The sequence below is a fragment of the Coenobita brevimanus genome, chromosome 28 (assembly GCF_032717465.1).
Source record: "Coenobita brevimanus isolate Jiangsu-jjx chromosome 28, ASM3271746v2, whole genome shotgun sequence".
Classification (NCBI taxonomy): Eukaryota; Metazoa; Arthropoda; class Malacostraca; order Decapoda; family Coenobitidae; genus Coenobita; species Coenobita brevimanus.
In genome coordinates, this window is record NC_136981.1 from 11899183 (window position 1) to 11921529 (window position 22347).

General features: G+C 40.2%; 1 protein-coding gene across 1 annotated transcript in view; it reads right to left on the reverse strand.

Moving 5' to 3' along the window:
• Slmap (Sarcolemma associated protein) overlaps positions 1 to 22347 on the reverse strand; it is a 203938-nt gene that overhangs the window by 91535 nt on the left and 90056 nt on the right. Inside the window, exons 2-6 of the mRNA XM_080268629.1 lie at positions 18366 to 18503; positions 13326 to 13473; positions 12444 to 12510; positions 4994 to 5141; positions 2464 to 2559 (exon numbers count right to left, since the gene is read on the reverse strand). Coding sequence (XP_080124755.1) covers positions 2464 to 2559; positions 4994 to 5141; positions 12444 to 12510; positions 13326 to 13473; positions 18366 to 18503 — 597 coding nt within the window. The remainder of the gene's footprint in view (positions 1 to 2463; positions 2560 to 4993; positions 5142 to 12443; positions 12511 to 13325; positions 13474 to 18365; positions 18504 to 22347) is intronic.

The following is a 22347-nucleotide window of genomic DNA, read 5'->3' on the forward strand; positions in this document are numbered from 1 at the left end:
TCAGTCATAATCATCACTCCTCAAAACTTTCTTTCTCTGTCTTTCCTCCACAAATTATAGTCTTTCCAACCATCTAATTCACTTAGTTTCAGCTAGACACACCACTTCAGGCTTCTTTTCCCTAATACAGTCACCAAGTTCTAGTTTCTTCATTATCAATCCATCCACATTTTTATACATTACCTGTATCATATAAATCTGAGTCTACTTACTTCCTTATTTGCTCTAACTTTACACAGGCCTACCAAATCATTTTGTACTTTTCTGTTTGGTCCTTCTTTTTACTATATACCACTTTTTGAGTTACAAGTCCTTCACTCTCCAAACAAACACATCTCTTGTCCCTCTAACCTTTCCTCATTTTTGCTATTTGCCTCTTCCAGTGATGTTTTCAGCTTAGTTCTCTCATCGGAGTTTAGATCTTTTATCATTACTTTGTTCAGATTTCTGTCATCACTCAGTGTATGTGCTGCTCCCAATACTTCTTTTGCACATTTTCACTCATAACTTTAACCTGGATGGGCCTAATGTTAGGTCCTTCTGTTTTATATTGGCCTAACTCTATTTCTCATTTCCAGTTTCTTCCTTCTTCATTTATCTTAGTAAATAATTCACTGAGCTTGGTCATCTCTTAATTCTTGCTAGTCTGCTTTGATTTCTGTTCTTTCTCCTCAACTCCGAAGATAATCACACATTTATTCCTTTCAACTGTGTTCCTCACAACTGCCTCCTTTTTTTGCAAAACTTTCACCACTTCACTTTCCAAGATGCCTCTTTGGTTGTCTGCTAATTTTTTATTTTCTTCACTTTGTTGTTTTATTTCTTTCAGTTCTGACATCTCATCACGCCCTTTAACCACCTATCCTGTTTGTTCTTGCACTCATTCCTGAACTGTACTTACGTTCTCAGTCTTACGATCAGTTTCACTAAATTTTTTTCTCAATTCAGTATTTTCCTCATCTAAATCACTTATTTTCTTCATGAGGGCTCTCTTCTTCACAGTACTGAGTTCCTCCTCATCTTTTGTTTTACCTTTTTCACCTTTCTTTGTCATTAAATTATCGCTTGTCATGTTCTCAAATACTGCTTCCATCTTTGAAATTCTAATAATTAACGCTTCTATTAACTCATGCATGTCAGCTTGATGGCCAAATCCCTTGAAATCACCACATACATCAACTATGTGCAGCTCCGCTCCTCATACCCCGCCTGCCATTTTCTGCTTTCACCGCAGCTTCCAAAGAGCATCCAAATGTTTCAATTATACAGGAGAATCTCTCCACCTTTAACTTTAATCACAGACACTTTAGAGATGGGATTTCATCCTGTATACTAAAATTATGGCAAATTTTCGGGAGCCTTCCCACAAAAGCCTGTTGTCTATCTTGTTTACATCCGTGTGTGCACGTGTGTAGTCCATGCGTGCATGCATGCATGTGTGTGTTTATAACCTTCAAAGTATAATATTCATGAAAACTAAGAATGCCATGTAGAAAAAGAATGAAGTGAAGTAACTTCAGAAGGCAGCGGTGCAAGCTACTTAAAGCTCTTTCATGTTCTGCCATTAACTGTGTGTTTTATTTAACATTCAAGCTCACTTCAAGTGGTCTCAGTATGCAAAGTGCTAAATGTCATTAGAACTAATTTTGATAAGTTGTACAATGTATGAGAAGTAGCCGAAATAACAAATTAAGGTACTGGTACATATCCACCCTGGTGGGTGGTCCAACTCACCCCAGTGTTACATGAACCAAACAACATAACAGCAATAATAATGTGGCAAGAAAAGACGGTTATTCAGTGTAGCTTACACATACTATAGACGACTATGTATGCATGATACCACAGAAGTATACACAACAATCAACAGCAGGCTTAGGCGTTGCTATAAAGTTTGTCATCTTGTGGTAAGGTTCGCTCCAGCTGATCCTACTCTTTTCCAATCCATGAACATTTTTCTTTAACCCATGGATTGCGCAATTACCTTTTTTTATCCCATCCCATGGCGTGCAAAAAATGATTTTTTTTTTTTTAATTTTTGTTTATTATATATCTGAAGATAACATCCAGGGCATCATCTGGTGAAAAAAAATAATAATAATAATCTCTCTCCCTCCGTCTTTGCATAGGGCCATGCATAAAGTTTACGTAGGGGAGTAGTGGGTAAAAAAAAAAAAAAAAAAAAATATATATATATATATATATATATATATATATATAAACTTGAAGATAAACATCCAGGGCATCATCTGGCGAAAAGAAAAAGAAAGAAAGAAAGAAAAAAAAAAACTTCGTCTTTGTGTAGCACCATGCGTAAGTTTGCGTAGGGGTCGAGTCGTTAACGGTGAAGTATGGCCAGCACAGCCTGAGCTGTTGCTCGCAACACGACGCCACCCAGCCTGAGCTGTGGCTCGCAATCCATGGGTTAAATATGGTGAAGTGCTTGTGTGTTCATAGGCATACCTTGGCATAGGTGGTGAGCTGTGCCTCCAGTGTCTCGAGTCGTTGTAGTAACCGGTCCTCATCAATCATGGCCTTCCAGCTATGTGTGGCTGCTTCCTGTAGTGAGGGGATATTTATATACAGGATATACATAATCAGCAACGTACACAGAGTGGTTCACACAGTCCCCTCTCCAATCCTGTGGGGGATGACTGAGTCTCCTTTTGTAAGGAACAAAGACATTTTGGATGCCTCATGACATTACTAATCAACCATGCAATCACTGGATGTATAAAAGCAGACAATATAAAAGTATGAATGGGTTACAGGATGAAGAAAATGATGCATGGTAGACAGATGATGCTGACTGACTTGGGCCATGCAGTGTATGGAACACCTTATACTTTCCTCTCTCTCCTCCATATCATCACCACCATATTGTTACCAACAATACCTAGCGCACCAAAATTATTAAAATAACTATCATAATGAACATTTTGGTTCCAGTTTAATACGAATAATTTTCTTGAACTAACAAAAACACAGCTAAAAGGTTAAAAGAATTATCATCCCTCCTCCATAATTATGAACTCTTCAATCCAATGGCACAGGAGAGGGACACCTTCTGGCAGTGGCATGGAAGCACCCAAACAAAGCACCTGCCCAGATGCATTAATGTCCCTCAAATCTCACCCCCCCCCAACCCCCACTTCCAAAAAGACGGTGATTTGCAGCATTAGCTTCCTGAAATCCACTGGGTTCACATCCAGAGGAGCCTAAGGTTACAGTTACTAATTCACTGATATACTGTATTCTAAATTCTATTTTTGGAATCATCCAGTTCTGGAGAGATGTTTTACATGGGGTAGGTTAGATATAGCCTTCACTTACCCTTTTACTAAAAAAATATCTCCCAAAAGCTAAGTAAAATCATCTATCATGATGAGACACCAAAAATATAACACTAAACCTACTTCCAGACTGAAGAAGTTAACTGAGTAAAATCATCTATCATGATGAGACAGCAAGAATATAACACTAAACCTACTTCCAGACTGCAGAAGTTAACTGACTCATCCTGTGCCTTTCCACTCCGTCACTCCACCTCACCATCGGTCTCCCTCTTACCCTCTACCTCACTTAACCCTTAAAAGGCAGGTGTCTGCATATGCAGTCCAAGAGTACTAATGGCAAAGAGACGGGTGTCTGCATATGCAGTCCCGGCATTTTTCAAAGTAGTGTGAGCATTGAGGCAGATTCCCATGATCTATGGAGGAGCAAGATGACAATAAGAAACCCTCCTGAACACCCCTCCACCATATCACACCTGCAAAACCAGCAACGCACTCAGTCTTTGTCCAGCATTATGACCGAGAATATGTTACATTCTATAGTCGTTTTTAGGGGGTTAAATACACTCCCCTAGTCAAAATCTCATTTTCCAAGCTCTCCACATGGCCAAATCACCTTAAGGTACTTCTTCTAACCATTTCCAGCACAGCTGCACCAGAACATCTCCACCCAACTCCACATACTCCTCTCAAATAATTAATTTCCACTCTTCTCACTCCTGACCAGACATGGGGTCTATTACTGGGTTTCTATTACTTTTACTATTAATTTCAGTTACTCTCTATTATATTACTATTATAATTATTGATCATCTATTACTATTACTATTACTTGGTCATCTATTAGTATTACCATTACTATTAATATATTATTTGTGATAATGGTATTAATTAATTTGAAAATGGTTTTTATTTTCATTATCGTTGGGAGGCTGTTCCACTGAATGCACAAGTGTGTCTAGATCACCTGATGGCCCGTTGACCACTCTCCATTCTGCACGGTCTCCTGTGATGTACCTGCAGCGTGGAGAGCAGCCAACAGGTAACCAAGGTGAAAAGGCTGTTTTTACTGATTATGGTAAACGGTATTAAAGAAGTGTCTGTAATGGGAAAGTAATAACAATTATCTATTACTTTGCCTTCTATTACTATTACAATTACTATTACAGCCAGGAACTTGTGATCAATTACTTTTACTTTGAAAACCTTGTAATAGTCTATTACTATTACTATTACACATTACTATTCCCCCATGTCTGCTCCTGACTTATGTCCTTCCAATAGATTCTCTCCACCTAACTCCACATGCTCCTCTCAAATAATTTACTTCCACTCCTCTCACTCTTGGCTTGTGTCCTTCAAACAGAGTCCATGCTTCATATCCATATGTAAAATGGGGATCGCAAGGCTGTCGTGCAAGATTTTCTTTACATCCATGCTCACTTCCCTACTCCTTATCATTGCCCTCACTGTCTTGTTTTAGTGACTTCAGCCTGATGTCATATTTTTGCATTTTATTCTACCTACCTTAAGACAGTTTTATTCAAGTTAGTGAAGACATCACATTCTGAGGGGATAAATTATGGTTATAGGTAACCTCTCCAACAAAATTCTATTCTGAGCTGCATAAATTATCTGGGCAGAGCAGAAATGAAATACGTGTAATAGGATATATCATTGGCCCCAGTGAGTTAACTGACCTGCGTAGAGGACACCAAACGTTGCAAGGTGGCCAGCTTGGTTTCAATTTGCTGTTCCCTGTGCTGGGCCTCCTGCAGGTAGGTGCGCAGTTGGTAGAGCTCCTGTGCAGTCACACTCGACACTGCTCCGCCCACTGCTGTTGATGGGCTGGTGAAAGAATGTTGAAAATTAGCATCAATCTTCATCACCAATAACACCATTAAACAATTTATTTCTTCATCACCCTATGTTTTCCACAGACTGGTGAAGAAAAACAAAATTAGAACTATACATTATCACCATCAAAACACAATTTACCACGGCATATAAATATAGAGAAAGTGAGTGCACTGGAATGAACAATATAACATCCATTACATATCACCCAATCCTTTACTGTCCTATCAAGAGTACAATGGCTAAGGGCTAAATTATCCACCTTGACATTTGAGCCTTTCAGTCCAATGACACAGTTTACATTTGTTATCTTCCCACAACTTTATGAAGCTTAGGACATTTTTTCAGTATTACTGGTCTGACATGGTCTTCATATACATCTTTACAATAAGAGGTCCATCTGAAGTGGAATAAAAGTATCTGGAGGTAACAAGAATACAACACGTCACCAGAGTGAGGGGTAAAGGTGAGAATGACCAGCTACAAACCTCTGAATGGCATAACAAAAGTGTCTGGAGGTAACAAAAATAAAATACGTAAAAGAGTGTGGGGTAAAGGTGAGACCACCTGGTTACTAACCTCTGAGCTGCATAATGTAAGGGGTTTATTAAGTTTTCATTTAACCTCATCAGTTCAAAACAACTATCTTAAACAGAATAAAATCAGAAGCTTGGATGAATAAAATGAAAACTGCAACCTTGGACTCATGGGTAACTAACAGATAGTAGTAGTAGCAGAAGTAGCAGTTGCAACCTCAGGCTCATCTAAAGCATGAATATGGTGGACTGCAGGCCAATGTTGCCCTTCTTCTACAGTCCACCATCTTGTTTTTACGGGATACAGAGGAGACTGAGGAACATTTGTATAACCACGCAACTCCATCACCCAGTCATATTTGTGTCACTTCATGAAGGAGTCCCTCTCCAGCACCATGACAGAAAGTGTAACCTAGATTCATCACCATGTGGATAACTGGCCTTCTGTTGCACCACTGTTTTGTGCAGAGACCTAACACCCAATCAATGGCTTCTGTAACAATGCTAATGGCTAATTAATGCTACAGGTCATTAACTGAGCTAACAGGTGTAATGTCTGTAATTACATAATGAGTGCTATGACTCACTGTTGTTGTTCTTTCACATTTTCTAACTTTTCTGTCCTACCTAACCCTACTTACTGTATGCGTCAGGTTTGTTAAGACTGTGTAAAATGTTTTTTTTTTTCTTTCTTTTTTTTTCTTTTAATAAACATAGGATACTTCTGAGACTGAGGAAGCTAAAAAAAAAATTATGCTAATACACCTCAGATGCTCAAACATCCTTCCCCCTCTGATATGCTTCTCATTAATCTAACAGGCCTTTATCAAAGATGTATCCCCACCATAAGGTAATGAATATATAGATATGCACTTATAAGTATGGAAATACAGTATCATATATAAGGGCATAAACTAGGACTCGTACACTAATGGTTAAGATACAGGCGTACCTCAACTTACGAACATAATTGGTTCCAAGAGGCCGTTTGCATGTTGATTTTGTTCACAAAATGAAAATCCCTTACAGTACTACACGTACATCATAAAAAACACTGTACTGCTCACTGATTTGTTGGCAGGGTTTTAAATGTTCTTAGGCAATTTATATTGTATTATGAAATATAAATGCATAAATTAACACAAGAAATACACACGTGAAACATACAGTATAAGACACAACTCTGTTCCTGCTATTGTCCGATGCCTATTTACAACTGATGACAGATAGTGGAATGTTTGCCATTTGCGAAGACATGGATGAGGCAAGCATTTCATTTTGTTTTGTCAGTTGTAAACATAAATCAGACATAAGCGAAAACAGAGTTATTTTAAAAACATTACTGTAGCTCACCTGAGGGCAGGCATAGCAGGACTTGCAGGAAGTGAGAGGAGGCAGGTGGAGGAGTGGAGTTAGTTGGAAGATGTGGGTGAGGAGAGAGCAGTGGGCCAGTCTGGATTTTCGGGGGAAGCAGGGTGAGCGGATGTGGCTGAAGGCTCAGCAAAGGAGGTAGAAGGCACAGTATAGGACGTTGAATGCTGTGGTTCATCTAATTTCGTTTTCACCCTCAAGAAAAACCTTGTGATTGACGACTGGGAAGTGTTCTTCTTTTTCTCGTCAATGAGAAGATAACAGGCCAGGGCATCATGCACCGCAGCATAGACTCTGCCAAACCGGTCAGCATTCGGATCCTGTTCTTCAAAGGAAGCATGCCCTTTCTCAATCATTCCAAAGGCACCTGTTAACCCCTTGATAGCCATTTTCCTAGTCTGAACTTCTGGCTCAGCCTCATCCTCCTTCTGCTGTAAGTCTAACTCTATTAACTCCTCATTCGTCAGTTCCTCCTTATAAGCCTCCAATAACTCATCAAAGTCCTCTTCCTCCACATCATACTTAGTTCCTTACTCAGTGCCACCATGTCAGCAACAACATCAGGGTCCGTGCAGCCTCTGAAGTCCTGCATAAACTGGTGGGCAAAAGTACTTCCACACACCATTCATGGTAGTCTGTTTCACCTCACGCCAGGGAACAGTGACGTCTTGGATGGCTTTATAGATGTTATAATCCTTCCAAAAATCACCCAAAGTCCTGCCTTCCTCAGCTTCAGTTGCTGCTACTGCCTGTCTCAATGTATGGTGGAGGTTATACCTCTTGAAAGTCGCAATAATTCCCTGATCCATGGGTTGGAGGAATGAGGCTGTGTTTGGTGACAGGTACACAGCCTTAATGTTGGGATGATAATCATTAAGGTTGGGAGGGTGTCCAGGGGCATTATCAAATACAAGGAGAATTTTGAAGGGAATGTTCTCCTCCTTGCAGTATTTCTCCACTTGTGGCACAAAATGGTTGAAGAACCAGTCCTCAAAAAGGGCCTTGGTGGTCACCATCTATATCACTGGAAGGGATGCCTTAGGGATGTTCTTCAGGGCATGGGGATTGGCTAAGTGATACACCTAAGGCATTGCTACCCAGCAGGAGAGTTAGCCTGTCCTTAGAGCCCTTAAATCCTGGCATACTCTTCTCTTCCTGTCGGGCATTCTTTTCCAAAATAAACCTGTCTCATCAACATTGAACACCTGCTTTGAGATCAGCCACCCTCCTAGATGATCTCTGCCAAAGTAGACAGGAACTCCTTCGCTGCAACCGCATCCGCACTACATGCCTCACCGTTTACCTTCACGTTATGGAGGTTAGCCCATGATTTATTGCGGTAAAACCATCCAAGACTTGCATTAAACTCTACATCCTTTTCCTCAGGATTTCTTCTTTAGGTCTTGGAACAGCTTAGTGGCCTTCTCCTGTATTAGCACCGTGCTGATAGGATGTGCTGGTTAATCTGGTTGTCTATCCACACACTCGGAAGTTTCTCCATCTCCTCCATAATAAGCCCACGTTTTATGGCAATGCTGGTGGACTTCAAGAACACTGCACCCTCCACATGCTTAAGAATATGCTCCTTATCCTTAACAATTATCCCCACAGTTGATCTGTTCTACCCAAATGAATCCACCACTGCACTAATTCTTTCACCTCATTCAACATGCTTTATTATTTCAAGTTTTTGTTCCATACAGATGGCACATCACTTCCTGGATGAGCCAGAAGCACCACTATCAACATGCTTGCATTTATCAGTCATATTAAATGGAGTGAAAGTACTAAAAGCACAATAAGCAGCAATCCTCTCTCCTCCACGTGAACAAAACAAAAACAAAAGATGGCAGGTTAGCTCCCAAGCACCCACACTGCCACCCAGCAACCCACCTCGCAATTACTGTCACCTGCCACATTCAAAAGTGGTCACAACAGGCTGCTACAAGGTAAATTAGTTTTTCATGGTTACATTTGTGCCTGTGAAATGTTCGTTATTTTATTCTTGTTCACATCTTTGAAATATTCAGATCTTGAATGCCCGTAAGTTGAGGTATGTCTGTAACATTAATAATAATAAACTCTTGGGAACTGGTCCCCCAAGTTTCATCTTCAGATAAACTGTGCAGGTCGGACTGAAATCTCCACTAGACACAACCAACTTACTGAGACAGATTTTTCATTAAATGGTCATAGCTTGTAACAATATGGCAATTCTGCATATACGGGCATCAACTACGACACATTCTCTATCTTTCTGTGTGATATGAAGCCAATCCACTTGGTAGTTTCCGAGATATGGGCCTGGACGGAAAGACAGACAGACAGACGGACGGACAGGGTGATTCCTACAGCCTCACCATATGGAATAATGGTGAGGATAACAAGTGCTCCTTTGTGATTTTATGACCTCCCCCCCTCCAGGAACAAAAACACATCAAAACATTCATTTGCTCCAATCTCTTTTTTTGCGTTACAAAATGAGAGAGTACATCAAACTGGGTTCAGAAATTTATTATGCTGGCTCTTAAGAGCCCTGTAGCACTTGCAGCATGGCCTTCTCAAGAGGTCTGTAGCACTTTATGGGGGAGGGAGGAGGGGGAGAAAAAAAAGCTAGAAAACAACCCTGAATTTTAAAAGTTATCTAGAGAAATACAAAGAAAAGTCTAAAGAAACACAAAAAGGCAATTTTACATGCAATTTTTGGAAATCATGCAAAGTTTAGTTTCCCATAAATTGAACTACAATAAAAAGAGACCACTTTTTTTTTTTTTTTTTTTAATGCGAGGAAGAAGGAACCAAAGGCTGAGCCTGCATTAACATTCCTTCCAAGAAGGAAACAAAAACAACACAAAAGAGAGCCAAATTCAAGATCCATTAATTTCGAGATACCTGGACACACTGCGTTTGAAAGACTGGAGATCATAGGAAGTAGGAAATACAGACAGAGGGAGACAGTTCCAGAGTTGACCTGTTGCATAAATGAAGGACTGAGAGTAACGGTTAACTCTTGCATTAGAGAGTTCGACAGCAAAGGGATGATAGTCTGTTGCTAGATGGGTGCTACGCGCCTGTCGTAGAGGTGGAGGGATGCAAACAGACAGTTCAGAGGAGCAGTGACCATTGAAGTAGTGATAAAAAAGATAAAGAGGCAACAGTGCAACGAAGAGACAAAGGTTGAAAGGAGCCAGTAAGAGGATGAGAGTTGATGAGACAAATATAATTTGACTCCACCCTATTGAGAAGAGCTGTATGTGGGGAGCCTCCCCACACATGAAAGTTGTACTCTAAACAGGGGCGAATAAAACCTGTGTATAAAGTCGGCAACTGTGCAGGAGTAAAGAAGACACAGAGTCGGCTTAGCACACCCAATCTCTTGGAACAGATTTTACAAGAGATGCAATATGATCTTTCCAAGATAAGTCCTGTGTGAATGAAACCTGTACAGAGCTGTATGTTAAGTCCTCAATATACTGTATGTAATGGATGTGTTCCAAAATATAGATTTTCTCATACAACCAGTGCTGAATTGGAGGAAATGCTAAATGTTTTATAAGTAACAATGGAACTTGTTAATAAGCAATTTTTGTTTAACTTGCTGAAAATTTAATTTTAAGAAAGGACATAAAAGAGACAACACATAACAAGGACTTACTGTACTTGAAATGAGAAAAATTAAAAAAACAGCAGAATACGAAACAAGAAGGAGGAGGCGAACTACCATCTAAGCAGCTAACAAAAACAAAACACAGACAGTCAGATTTCACATTGTGTTAATCAGATCTCAAACAGCCATATCTCAGACACATGCCTCCAATCACAAGGCCTGTCTTTTACTGCATAAGCACAGATATTATCCTAACACCATGTGGTGTTGTAAAAAAACAAAAGTTTACCATTACAATCTGCTGTTGTCTTTGCTGTACGTGAAACTGGTGGACCTCTTGGAGATCCTACTATTAGCCAACAGACTGTGTGGCACATGTGTGAATTCCTGTGGTCACTGGAGCAACTTCCCAAGCTATGAAACAGTACCAACCACCACTGGCTGAGAAAGGGCACTGAGTCATCTTTTAACCAAGGCCCTTTATACCCACAAGAAGAAGAAACTGGAGTACTGCAAGATGAAGTTACCATATTCTTCTCTTGCATCATCCTCTTTACAGGGAATAGGAAGGGTGGTGAGGACCATTTGCATAACCTGGCAGTGGAACCACCTTGCTATATCAGTGATCCCATGTGAAAGCATCCCCTATCCTTAACCTGTCAATCTCCTCATCCTAATCCAACTTTTCAAAGCTAAAATCACAAAGGGATACGGAAATCCAAAGAACAATCCTTGAAATTTTCAAGTGCAGGGGTTCTTAACCTGGGGTCCATGGATGGGATACAGGGGGTCCGTGAAGGTCAGAATAACTGAGAACAATTTAGCGAGATTGCGTGATGCCGTTTGGCAACATTAACTTAAAAAAACAAACAAACAAACAAACACTCTCGAAGTCTTGAAAAATTCTGGTGTTCATTGACACATGCCTACCCTCATCTGGCAAAGCGAGCTATGGGTGCTCTGATTCCGTTTGCAACTACATACCTTTGTGAGTCAGGGATTTCAGCGTTTGTTTCTATCAAAATGAAAAGTCAAAATCAACAGGATGTCAGCGATGACATGAGTGTTGCCTTGTCAAAGACCACTCCACAATTTCATCTTATTCAAGCCAAACAGCAACAACTCTCCCACTGAAATGAACTTTTGAGCAGACTTAAAGTTTTGTTTTGTTTAATTTGCTTTTTGAGCAGACTTAAAGCTTTGTTTTGTTTAATTTGCTTAAGTTGGATGTATTTCATTTTTTCGAGTGGCCATTAGTTTTTGCAGAAAAAAGAGTGAGAAACATAATTCTTTGTAAAGACTGTTTTATACTTTGTGATACACTGCATGAGGTAGTTTTCAATAAAATAATGTATATTCATTGCATGCAAAATGCTGTGTTTGTGCTTATGTGCATTTTTGTAGGGAAGGGGTTCATAGCGTTCACCAGATTCTTGAAGGGGTCTGTGACTCAAAAAAGGCTAAGAACCACTGTTCTAGTGGATATAGGAGAAACGATGCCTGGTGCAGTTGCATATAAGAATATTGCTCCACTTCATACTGATACACAACAAGACAGAAAGCAATACCTTTCAAAACCCAGTGATCTAATCTTCAGAGCTTAACACAATTTTCAGAATATTAATTATGAGTTTCATTATTACTTGGCTAAAAGGTGGAGCAATATTATTGTCTGCAACTATACAATCTCCCTTCCCATGTATCATACGAAGTATGAGGTGCCCCGGAACAAATACTGTACAATGCACTATAAAACGAGACCATGAGGGGCTTCCCTACCTGGCTTTCGCTTCTTGGCCATCCGGCATGTAGAGTTTGAGGGTGGCAACGATGCAGCCATGGGTCACTGCAAAATCATGCATGTCAGTCACAAATCTTAATTATACATGTTAACTATCAATTTTAATCATAGAGCTTCTTTATTATCAGTCACATCCAAAATGGTAAAACTATAAAATCATCTTTAACCAACAGCCAAGATTCATAATCAAATTTATGGTGGTCAATATTTTATAATGTTATCTTGCAAATACCTCAGTTTGTTAATTTTGAAAGGACATGAAGAGGTAACTCCTCCCATCCCCCATCACCCCAGTTCAGCATTTAATGACAGTCTTCAAGTTTCAAGCAATGTGAAAGCACTGTTTATAAACAAACAACTAGGTGGATCTCTTTACTGGAGACATATTACGTCCATGGACATGGCTACTGAACATTCCATAGACATGGTTGTCGAAAAACTTTAAGTCCCACAAGTTTACCCCAAAATAAGAATCAGCCCATCTGTACCCTTCCCGGCATTCCCCCACAACATCAACTTATCAAAATTCTGACTGATCAAAACACTTCTCCCCTGGCTGCTTCCAAATGATGTCACAATATTACAACATTATTGGCCCATATACAAGTGTATGTAATACAATTTACTGAATGCTGACTTATCAAGACTTTGCTATATCCCAGAAATCCATCCAAAAACAACAAACAGCCAATCCATACCCTTTCTGGAGTTCTCCAAGATGTCACCCCGAAAGTGCATAATGGTTACTTTTTTTTTGTTTTTTTCTTCACTCTAAGCTTCAAAATACAAAGAATGAAATTCCTCATAACTTGCAAATGTACCACAATTCAAGCCAATGTCAAGACAGAGGTCATTCATACCCTTCCTTGAGTTTTCCATGACATCAACCCCAAACTGCACAATGTCGCCCGAGCACACCTCCCGCGGTGCCGACTCCTCTGACCCCTTGCTGAGCCGCTGGTTGTTAACAAATGTGCCATTGCTGCTCTTGGTGTCTTGCAGGTAGAACTGTGGAGTTGGAGATATTGTTAGGGGCTATACTTACGGGGGAAAAGGTAGCAAGAATAGGTGAATAAACACATCACCCCAATGAAGGGTTACATCAGCTTAAGAAAGGATTATTAAACAGATGCTTTTATTACCTTCAATTACCCCTTCATGACTCAATGCTCTTCCTAGACAAACAAATACAGCAAGTTCTTGTTATATGGTCTGTTGCCTTTTTGGATGCTAATACTTTTTTTCTCTTAACTCCACGGTAAATACAGTAACAGAAAAACTGTCACTTAAAATTTCACTGCGACATGAAAGGCCAATCTGCCATAACCAGAAGTCCTGAAAATACTATAGTATTTGGCAACATAAGCAACATATAAGCAAGTCCTTGGCAACATATTCTAAGAACTTGCTGTATCTGGCCCAGCAGGGGTGGTTGCTTGCTGAGTTGTTGTTGGGTCTGTTTGGCCAAACAGACTCAGGGTGACCAACAACAACAACAACCTCTAAGGTGAATATTATTATCTGGCAGAAGAAAGAATATGAGACAGTGTTATAGTGAAGGGGTGAAATGAGGACTTACTACAGTGTGTTGTCACACTACTATAACTATCTATCTATCTATCTATCTATTGCCAGATGCCACAATCCCGTTTGGGGTGGCCACAAACAAATCGCCTCCAAGTCGCCCTGTCCCCCGCCATTTCACTGCCCTGCTCCCAACTCACACCCCCCTCTCTCATATACCTCTCCACCCCATCCCTCCATCTCATCCTTGGCCTCCCCCTCCCTCTTCCCCCCTCCACCTCACTCACATACACTCTCTTCGTCAGTCTTTCACCCTCCATCCTCTCCACACGGCCAAACCACCTCAGTGTGTTCCTCATAACGCTTCCTATCACATCCACATCCACACCACAACGCTCCTTTATATCCTCATTCGTCAGCCTGTCTCTCCATGTGACTCCACAGGCTCCTCTTAAATAACTCATTTCCACTGCTCTCACTCTTGACTTGTGTCCTTCCAACAACGTCCAAGCTTCACTTCCATACGTTAGAGTTGGTATCACAATACTGTCATGTAGTAACTTTTTCACTTTCATGCTCACTTCCCTGTTTCTTATCACTGCTTTCAAAGAACCAGCAACCTTTCTTCCCTGCTGTACCCTTTCAAGCACTTCACCCTCCAAACCTCCATCCTTACTCATCACACTACCCAAGTACTTAAACGTACTCACATTTTCCAATTCCTCACCATCCAACCTCGCTGTCCATTCACTAACTTCACCTCTCTCAAAGACCATCACTTTACTCTTCGCTACATTCACCTTTAGATTCCGTTTCTTACACACTCTCTCAAACTCATCCACCAAGCCTTGCAGCTCCCCTTCGTCTTCACTCAACAACACAGTATCATCTGCAAACAACAGTACAGGGAGTTTCCAAACACTATCCTCTCTCACCAGGGCCACTCCAACATCCACTACCCTACCTTGTACCTCTTTTATTACCCCATCCATGTACAGATTGAACAACCATGGAGACATGACACATCCCTGTTTCAACCCAACCTTCAAAGAGAAAAATTCACTTAGTTCACCATCCACACGCACTGCAGCCTTTGCATCATCGTACATACTCTTCACAGCATTCAACAACTTCCCATCTACTCCATATATTCTTAACACTTTCCACAATCCTTGTCTATCCACCCTGTCATATGCTTTCTCCAAATCCATGAAAGCCGCATACAACTTCTTTCCCTTCTCTAGAAACTTTTCCACTAAAGATCTAAGAATGAATATCTGATCTACACAAGCTCTTCCCTTCCTAAAGCCTCCCTGTTCTTCTCCAACTAATTTCTCTGTTCTTTCTCTAACTCTGTCAATAAGTATCCTACCATACACTTTTCCTATTATACTAAGAAGACAGATGCCCCTATGATTACCACACACTTCTTTTTCCCATTTTCCTTTGTACAAGGGAATAATTATACCTGACTTCCAATCCTCTGGGACTCTACCTTTCTCCCAGGCCAATCTACACATCTTCCACATCCATTCTACTACTATCTCTCTCCCATGGTTCAGCATTTCACCACACACTCCATCAATACCTGGGGCTTTCCCCAATTTAACTTTCTTCATTGCTTCCACAACTTCTATCCTACTGATTTCTTCCTGTCTTCTCACCTCTCTCCTTCTCCCAGCCATTCCCCAGCCACTTATACTCGCATTACTTCCATCCTCTATGTTCAACAATTCCTTAAAGTGTTCTCTCCATCTGCTCACTTTTTCTCCCTTCTCCACTAGTAATCTACCATTTTTATCTTTCACTCCCTTGCTAACTTCACTTCCACCCTGTCTTACTCTTTTCACCTCTTTCCAGAACATTTTCTTACAGTTCCTCCACTTTACACTCAAATTCCTTCCAAATTCCTCATCCACTCTCCTCTTACTCTCTCTTACTAATCTTTTCACCTCTCTCTTTCTTTCTACATATAACTCTCTGTTCCGCCTCTCAACTTCTTTCACGCCCCTATTTCTCATCCATTCATTGTATGCTTTCTTCTTTTGTGCCACAGCCTGTCTCACCTCTTCAGTCCACCACGCTGTTCCTTGCAACCCCCTCCGTCTTCTCTTCCTTCCACACACCATATCACATGCTGCATATATTTCTTCTGTAAATATCCTACAGACACCATCCACATCTCCCATCTGCTCCAATTCATATTTGCCCAATCGTTCCTCCACTTCTGTCTTATACTCTGCCTTTTTCTCATCCTCTTGTAACCTTTCCACTCTCCTTGCAACTACTCCTTTCTCTCGTCTTTTCCTTCTTCTATTCCTCCATCTTACTTGAATTTTAATTCTAGCCACCACCAAGTAGTGGTCAGAAAGTCCACTATAACTGCTCTACTGAAAAAAACAAAATTCTGTTGATACTCTAGATTCACTGGGATGTGAACCCAGTAGACTGCAGATTGTAGCTGCCCTTCTCCTGCAGTCCACCATCCTCCTTTTGGGGGACATGGAGAGAAATGAGGGACATTTACATAACCGGGTAACTGTTACCTGGTTATATCAGAGCCACTGCATGAAGGCAATTCTCTCCTAAAAATTACAACATCCTGAGCATTATAATCTTCCCAACCCCTTTTACCTAACAAAGGATGGGATGAGGTAGGGTCCATAAGGCAAGATATTCCCTGGGAGGGAGAACTACTAAAAGTCTGCTCATTTAAATGGGTCACACACTCATTCATGACCTCTGTATCCTGATGCCACCTGACAAGCATAAGCGTTCACACTTTCATATACAGCTATTGAAAATATTCACTGAGATGCAAACTTGCACCTGCACCTGTTGTATCCATAAAATCAGCACAATTTTAGTACAGTACATGAACATAATTCTTCTACTTACACATACTACATAGTATAAATTATGAGATGGGTATATCAAGCACATTTATAACTGATTTCCTACTGCAAGTCAGATTCGTTTTTTGCAGTTATGTCAAGAACAGACTAAAATGTTCTGATGTCTTTTTGAAGAAAAATATATTAATTATAAAGGGAATATTATCATAAGCTATATTTTGTTCCTGTGAGACACAGAAAAGATAATGTAAAAACTTCTCTTCCATGTCTCTTGTTCTTCCTGAAATCAAGATCTAAGCTACAACAAGCAATTAATAGCAAGTTTGTGATACGGCACAGTACTTCCCTTGCTATTCTTGTACCACAGGAGGGTAAGGTAAAAGATGTACCCTGGCTAATGAGGTTCGCAATGGAGACGAATAAGAAAATAGCCAGTATGCAATAAAGACTTACCAGTATTACAATTAACAAGTCAAAAGATAGCTTGTTTGAGTACAAACCTTGTACCAGAGGGGGGCATGGTTGTGAGACAGCACCATCCAGTCAAAGATGGCAGTGTTTTAGGAGTAGCCCAGTTCCATCTGGTGAAAACCGGCCGATTATAACCATACAGCAGACCCTCGTTATACAATGAACCACTATGCGTTGAACTGCTTACATGACGATGAAAAAGGTGGGACCGTTTTTCCACACGGAATAGAATTTTCACTTAGACGATGATTACGATCCAATACGAAGCCTCATTGGTCGATATACGATTGCTACTTCTGCCTATACAATCGCCCTTACACAAGTCTACAATCGTATGTTTCAAGATGACATTTCCACTCATCACTATCAAGTGGGTTAGCATCAGTGATGGAACAGTACTGTGGTGCTGGAGTTTAAGCAGCAAGTAACATGCAGTGAAGTGAAATAACTACGGTACCAGTTTAGTTGAGCTGGAAACTTGTTTTTAGACTAATTTTTTGTGGTAAGCAACAAGTGTAGTTCAGTGAGTGAAACAACCATTTTGAGTGAGTTGCAAATTTGTTTTTTAGACTTTGTTGGATGGGTGACCCTTGGCCAAAAATGTACTGTATCCCCACTGAAGCCATTATAACTGCCGATACATTATAAAGATATGCAATGACTTTTTTCAAACACATTGTCATCCTGAAACGAGGGTGTGCTGTATTTTACACTGGGAGCTCATCTGGATAAAGACCTTCCCATTCTTGTATCAGAGGATGGCATGGTTGCAAGGAAGCATCCTCCAGTTGAAGGTGGCATTGTTGTTGGGGTAACCCAGCAACATCAGATGAAAACAGGCTTACTATATCTAAACTTAAGAAATCAATGGCTAATCTGGATGCTGACCATGCCCTTTTTACACCAGAGGAGGACATGGCTGTGGCAGAACCATTCTGTGACTGGGGATATGTTCTTGCATTAATTTCTTGTTATAGTTCAACACTCAAGGTGGAGAGACGGCAGTTTTAGACCAAATTAAACTGAAAAGAGCATAGGGTGGAGATTTACCTTGCCATTCTCGTACCAGAGGAGGGCGTGGTTGCGAGAGAGCACCTTACAGTCAAAGATGGCATTGTTGGTGGCGGGTCGGGCGCGCGCCACCGACCTACCGATTTTCACAGGCTGGTCCAGCACTAGTGTCCTCTCCTATGGAAGAAAATAAAAACAAAGCTGTAATATGGAAGTTAAACAACAACAACAATAATAATAACAGCAATAATAATAATAATAATAATAAAAATAATAATAATACTTATACACAATAATAATAATAATAATAATAATAATAATAAAAATAATAATAAAACACAATAACAACAACAATAATAATAATAACAATAATACTACTAATACACAATAACAACAATAATACTAATACACAATAACAATAATAATACTAATACACAATAACAATAATAATAATAATAATAATAAAAACAATGTAATAATAATACAAGTTGGTCCAGTACAAGCATCCTCTCCTGTGGAGCACAAGAGATAGAGGCCTGTAATGAGGGAGTTTAACAGCAATAATAACCCACTTGTTGATACTGTACATTGGTTATATGGTTACCATCCAGCAATGTAAATGATTTCCTGGCTTTCAGGAAACCATTTGGCTTGTCACTCAGTGTAAAGCTATCTGAAAAAGGTAGGAGGAGTAATAAGAAGCAACAGAAAAGATCGGAGAAATAGGAAAAGAGGAGGGTAGACACAGAAAAAGAATGATAAAGGTGAAGGAAGAGGCAGGCAGCACTACATCAAGTGAGTGGCTGATGGTCACCACCACTTATCACCAAATAATAAGAGTGGCTGATGGTCACCACCACCTATCACCAAATAATAATAATAATAATCATCATCATCATCATCATCATTATATGACAGAGTAGACAGGCAAGGTATGTGGAAGGTTTTAAGAATATAAAGAGTGGATGGGAAATTGTTGAGTGCTGTGAAGAGTATGTATGAGGGAGCCAGGGTTACTGTGTGGGTGGATAGTGAACTGAGTGAGTTCTTTAATCTAAATGTGGAACTGAAACAGGGATGTGTGATGTCTCCATGGCTGTTTAATATATTCATGGATGGGGTTGTAATGGGGGTGCAAGGTCGGGCAGTGGATGTGGGGGTGGCTCTGATGATTGAGGGTGAGGCATGTAAGATTCCGGTGTTGCTGTTTGCTGATGATACAGTATTGTTGAGTGAAGATGAATGAGAGTTGCAAGGTTGGGTGAATGAATTTGGGACAGTGTGTAAGAAGAGGAATCTGAAAGTTAATGTAAACAAGAGTAAAGTTATGGTGGTTGAGGGGAATGAAGTCACAGAATGCAAAGTGAGGTTGGATGGTGAGGATATGGAGAATGTAAGTGCATTCAAGTACTTGGGTAGAGTGATGAGTAAAGATGGAAGTTTTGGGGATGAAGTACTTGAAAGGGTAAGGCAGGGAAGGAAGGTTGTTGGTTCACTGAAAGCAGTGATGAGAAACAGGGAGATGAGTATGGAAGTTAAGAAGTCACTGCATGATAGTACAGTATTGTGATCCCTACCCTGACATATGGAAGCGAGGCATGGACCTTGCTAGAGGGGAACAAGTCAAGAGTGAGAGCAGTGGAAATGAGTTACTTGAGAGGAGCATGTGGAGTGACATGGAGGGACAGGTTGATGAATGAAGAAATGAAAGAACGTTGTGGGGTGGATGTGGATGTGATTGAGAGAATTAGGAGAAATACACTACGGTGGTTTGGACATGTGGAGAGTATGGAGAATGAAAGACTAACTAAGAGGGTGAATGTAGGTGAAGTGGAGGGAGGGAGAGAGAGGGGGAGACCGAGGATGAGGTGGAGGGATGGAGCTCAGAGGTAGCCTATATGAGGGAGGGGGAGTGAGTTGGGGGGAGGGTAGTCAAATGGTGGGTGACAGAGCAACTTGGAGGCGTTTTGTCTGCAGCCACCCTTTGCGGGATTAGGGTATCGGGCTATAGACAGATAGACAGACAGATCATCATCTACTCCTGTGTTGACCTATGAGGAGCGTAACAGCCCAGGGCTAGTCAGTTTGGTCCTGACATTTAAGATGAGAGTGACCAGCCTCACTCATCCCTGAGTGGCATTACATGAGCAATAAACCTCAACCACCTCTTGGATATAAATCTGCAGAGGCTCAATCCAATTGGAGTGCCTTAATTACCCACTAAGTCACCAGGTGCCACAATCTGGTTATATGGTTACCACACAACACATTAAATGGTTTCCTGGTGTACCAGAAACCATTCTGCTTGTTACTCAGTGTAGAGTCATCCACAGGCAGAAGGAAGATGAAAGAATGAAGGAAAAAAAAGACAGAAGAGAGAGTGTAGAGTCACCTGTAGGCATAAGGAAGAAGAAAGAATGAAGGAAAAAAGACAGAAGAGGACGGAAGGAAAGAATGAAGGAAGAGGGCAGTCACCCAAGCAGCACTATATCGAGTGAGTGGATGGTGAGCAATTAAAATAATAGCAGGCAATCCATCAACCAATCCAGTATTGCCCCATCAGGAGTACAGGGGCCTGGGATGAGGCTACGCAGCCCAGTCATTTAAGGTGACAGTGACCAGTTGCAAGCCCCTGTGGGGATTATAATGTAAAATTGTCAGTCCTACATTTTACTCCCTTCAGAGTGTATGGGCCCAATGCTAGGTTAACTTAGTCAAGAACAATAAGGGTAAGAGATCAACTTACACCCCTGGCAGCATTTTAAATAACATAAAAACCTCTGGTCACCTTTTGGACTTGAAATGTAGTGCCAAAGCCACAGCCTGATCCAACCCATGAGCTCTACCACCAGATAACTGTATCAAACATGTTAATAATAATAATAATAATAATAATAATAATAATAATAATAATAATAATAATGATAACCAGAATGAGGATAAATATAAAATTATAATTACTTGTATTAATAATATTATTATTGTTGTAATACAGTATTTATTATTAATATGGTAACAAAAGTAACATTAATAATTATAATACATCTTTAATACTGGACATGACTTTCAAACACCTGAGTACAGTGGGCCCATCTCTAGCTAAGTATAACTGTCAGAGGCACACAGAATAAAATTATTACAGTGCCACCAACGACAGGTGGGTCGCAGTGATAGGGCTTGTAATAAAAGCCTTTATAATAATAAAATGCCTTTGACGTATGATGTCCTGTTAGATACATTAGAAACTACAGATTATTCTCAGGATAATTTTGAGTAAAAAGGACCATACCAATGAGGGTCCATTTCTCAGTCATTATGGAGCTACAATTACTGATGACCATGTGGTCATCCATAACTATAGCTCCATAACTGCTGAGAACTGAACCATGGTGACTGGGGCTAAATTTCACCATAATCTGGTCAAAGTTTTCCAGAATGTTTCATAAGGAATGAATTAACAATTTCAGCACCTATCATTCAGGAAATCTGCATGTACTGTGGGTAGCAGAGGCCATGACTATTCAATCTAAGCCAATTTGAGCCACATCAAGCCAACACCAAACTGTGCAACTCATGTTATCTCAAACACAAAAATAACAAAGGGATTCACAAAACAGATTTTAATGACCATGATGATGAGTTTATCGTATCTGAGCTAATTTAGCCATGTCAAACTTATTTTTAATCAATAAATGACCAAGATGAATGTAAAGGGGTAAGGTTCTTCAAGTGAAATACTTAGTAAGAGTTGCCAAATCCCATTTTCCAATCTTAAGGGCAGATGATGATGTCTTATAGGATTTTTCACTCAGAAATTGCCATGGAATAAACTGAAGCTGCTCATATATCTCATGGGACTTCATGTCTATGAACAAAAGGTAACAACAGCATAACACCAGAGTACAGTACAGGTAGCTACAAAAAATTTTAATTGTAATATCATCGTAATCCTTATGGTATTTGCATTACAAAACTGGTGTAGTAATAAAAACGAATTAGAACTACCATAAACACACACACA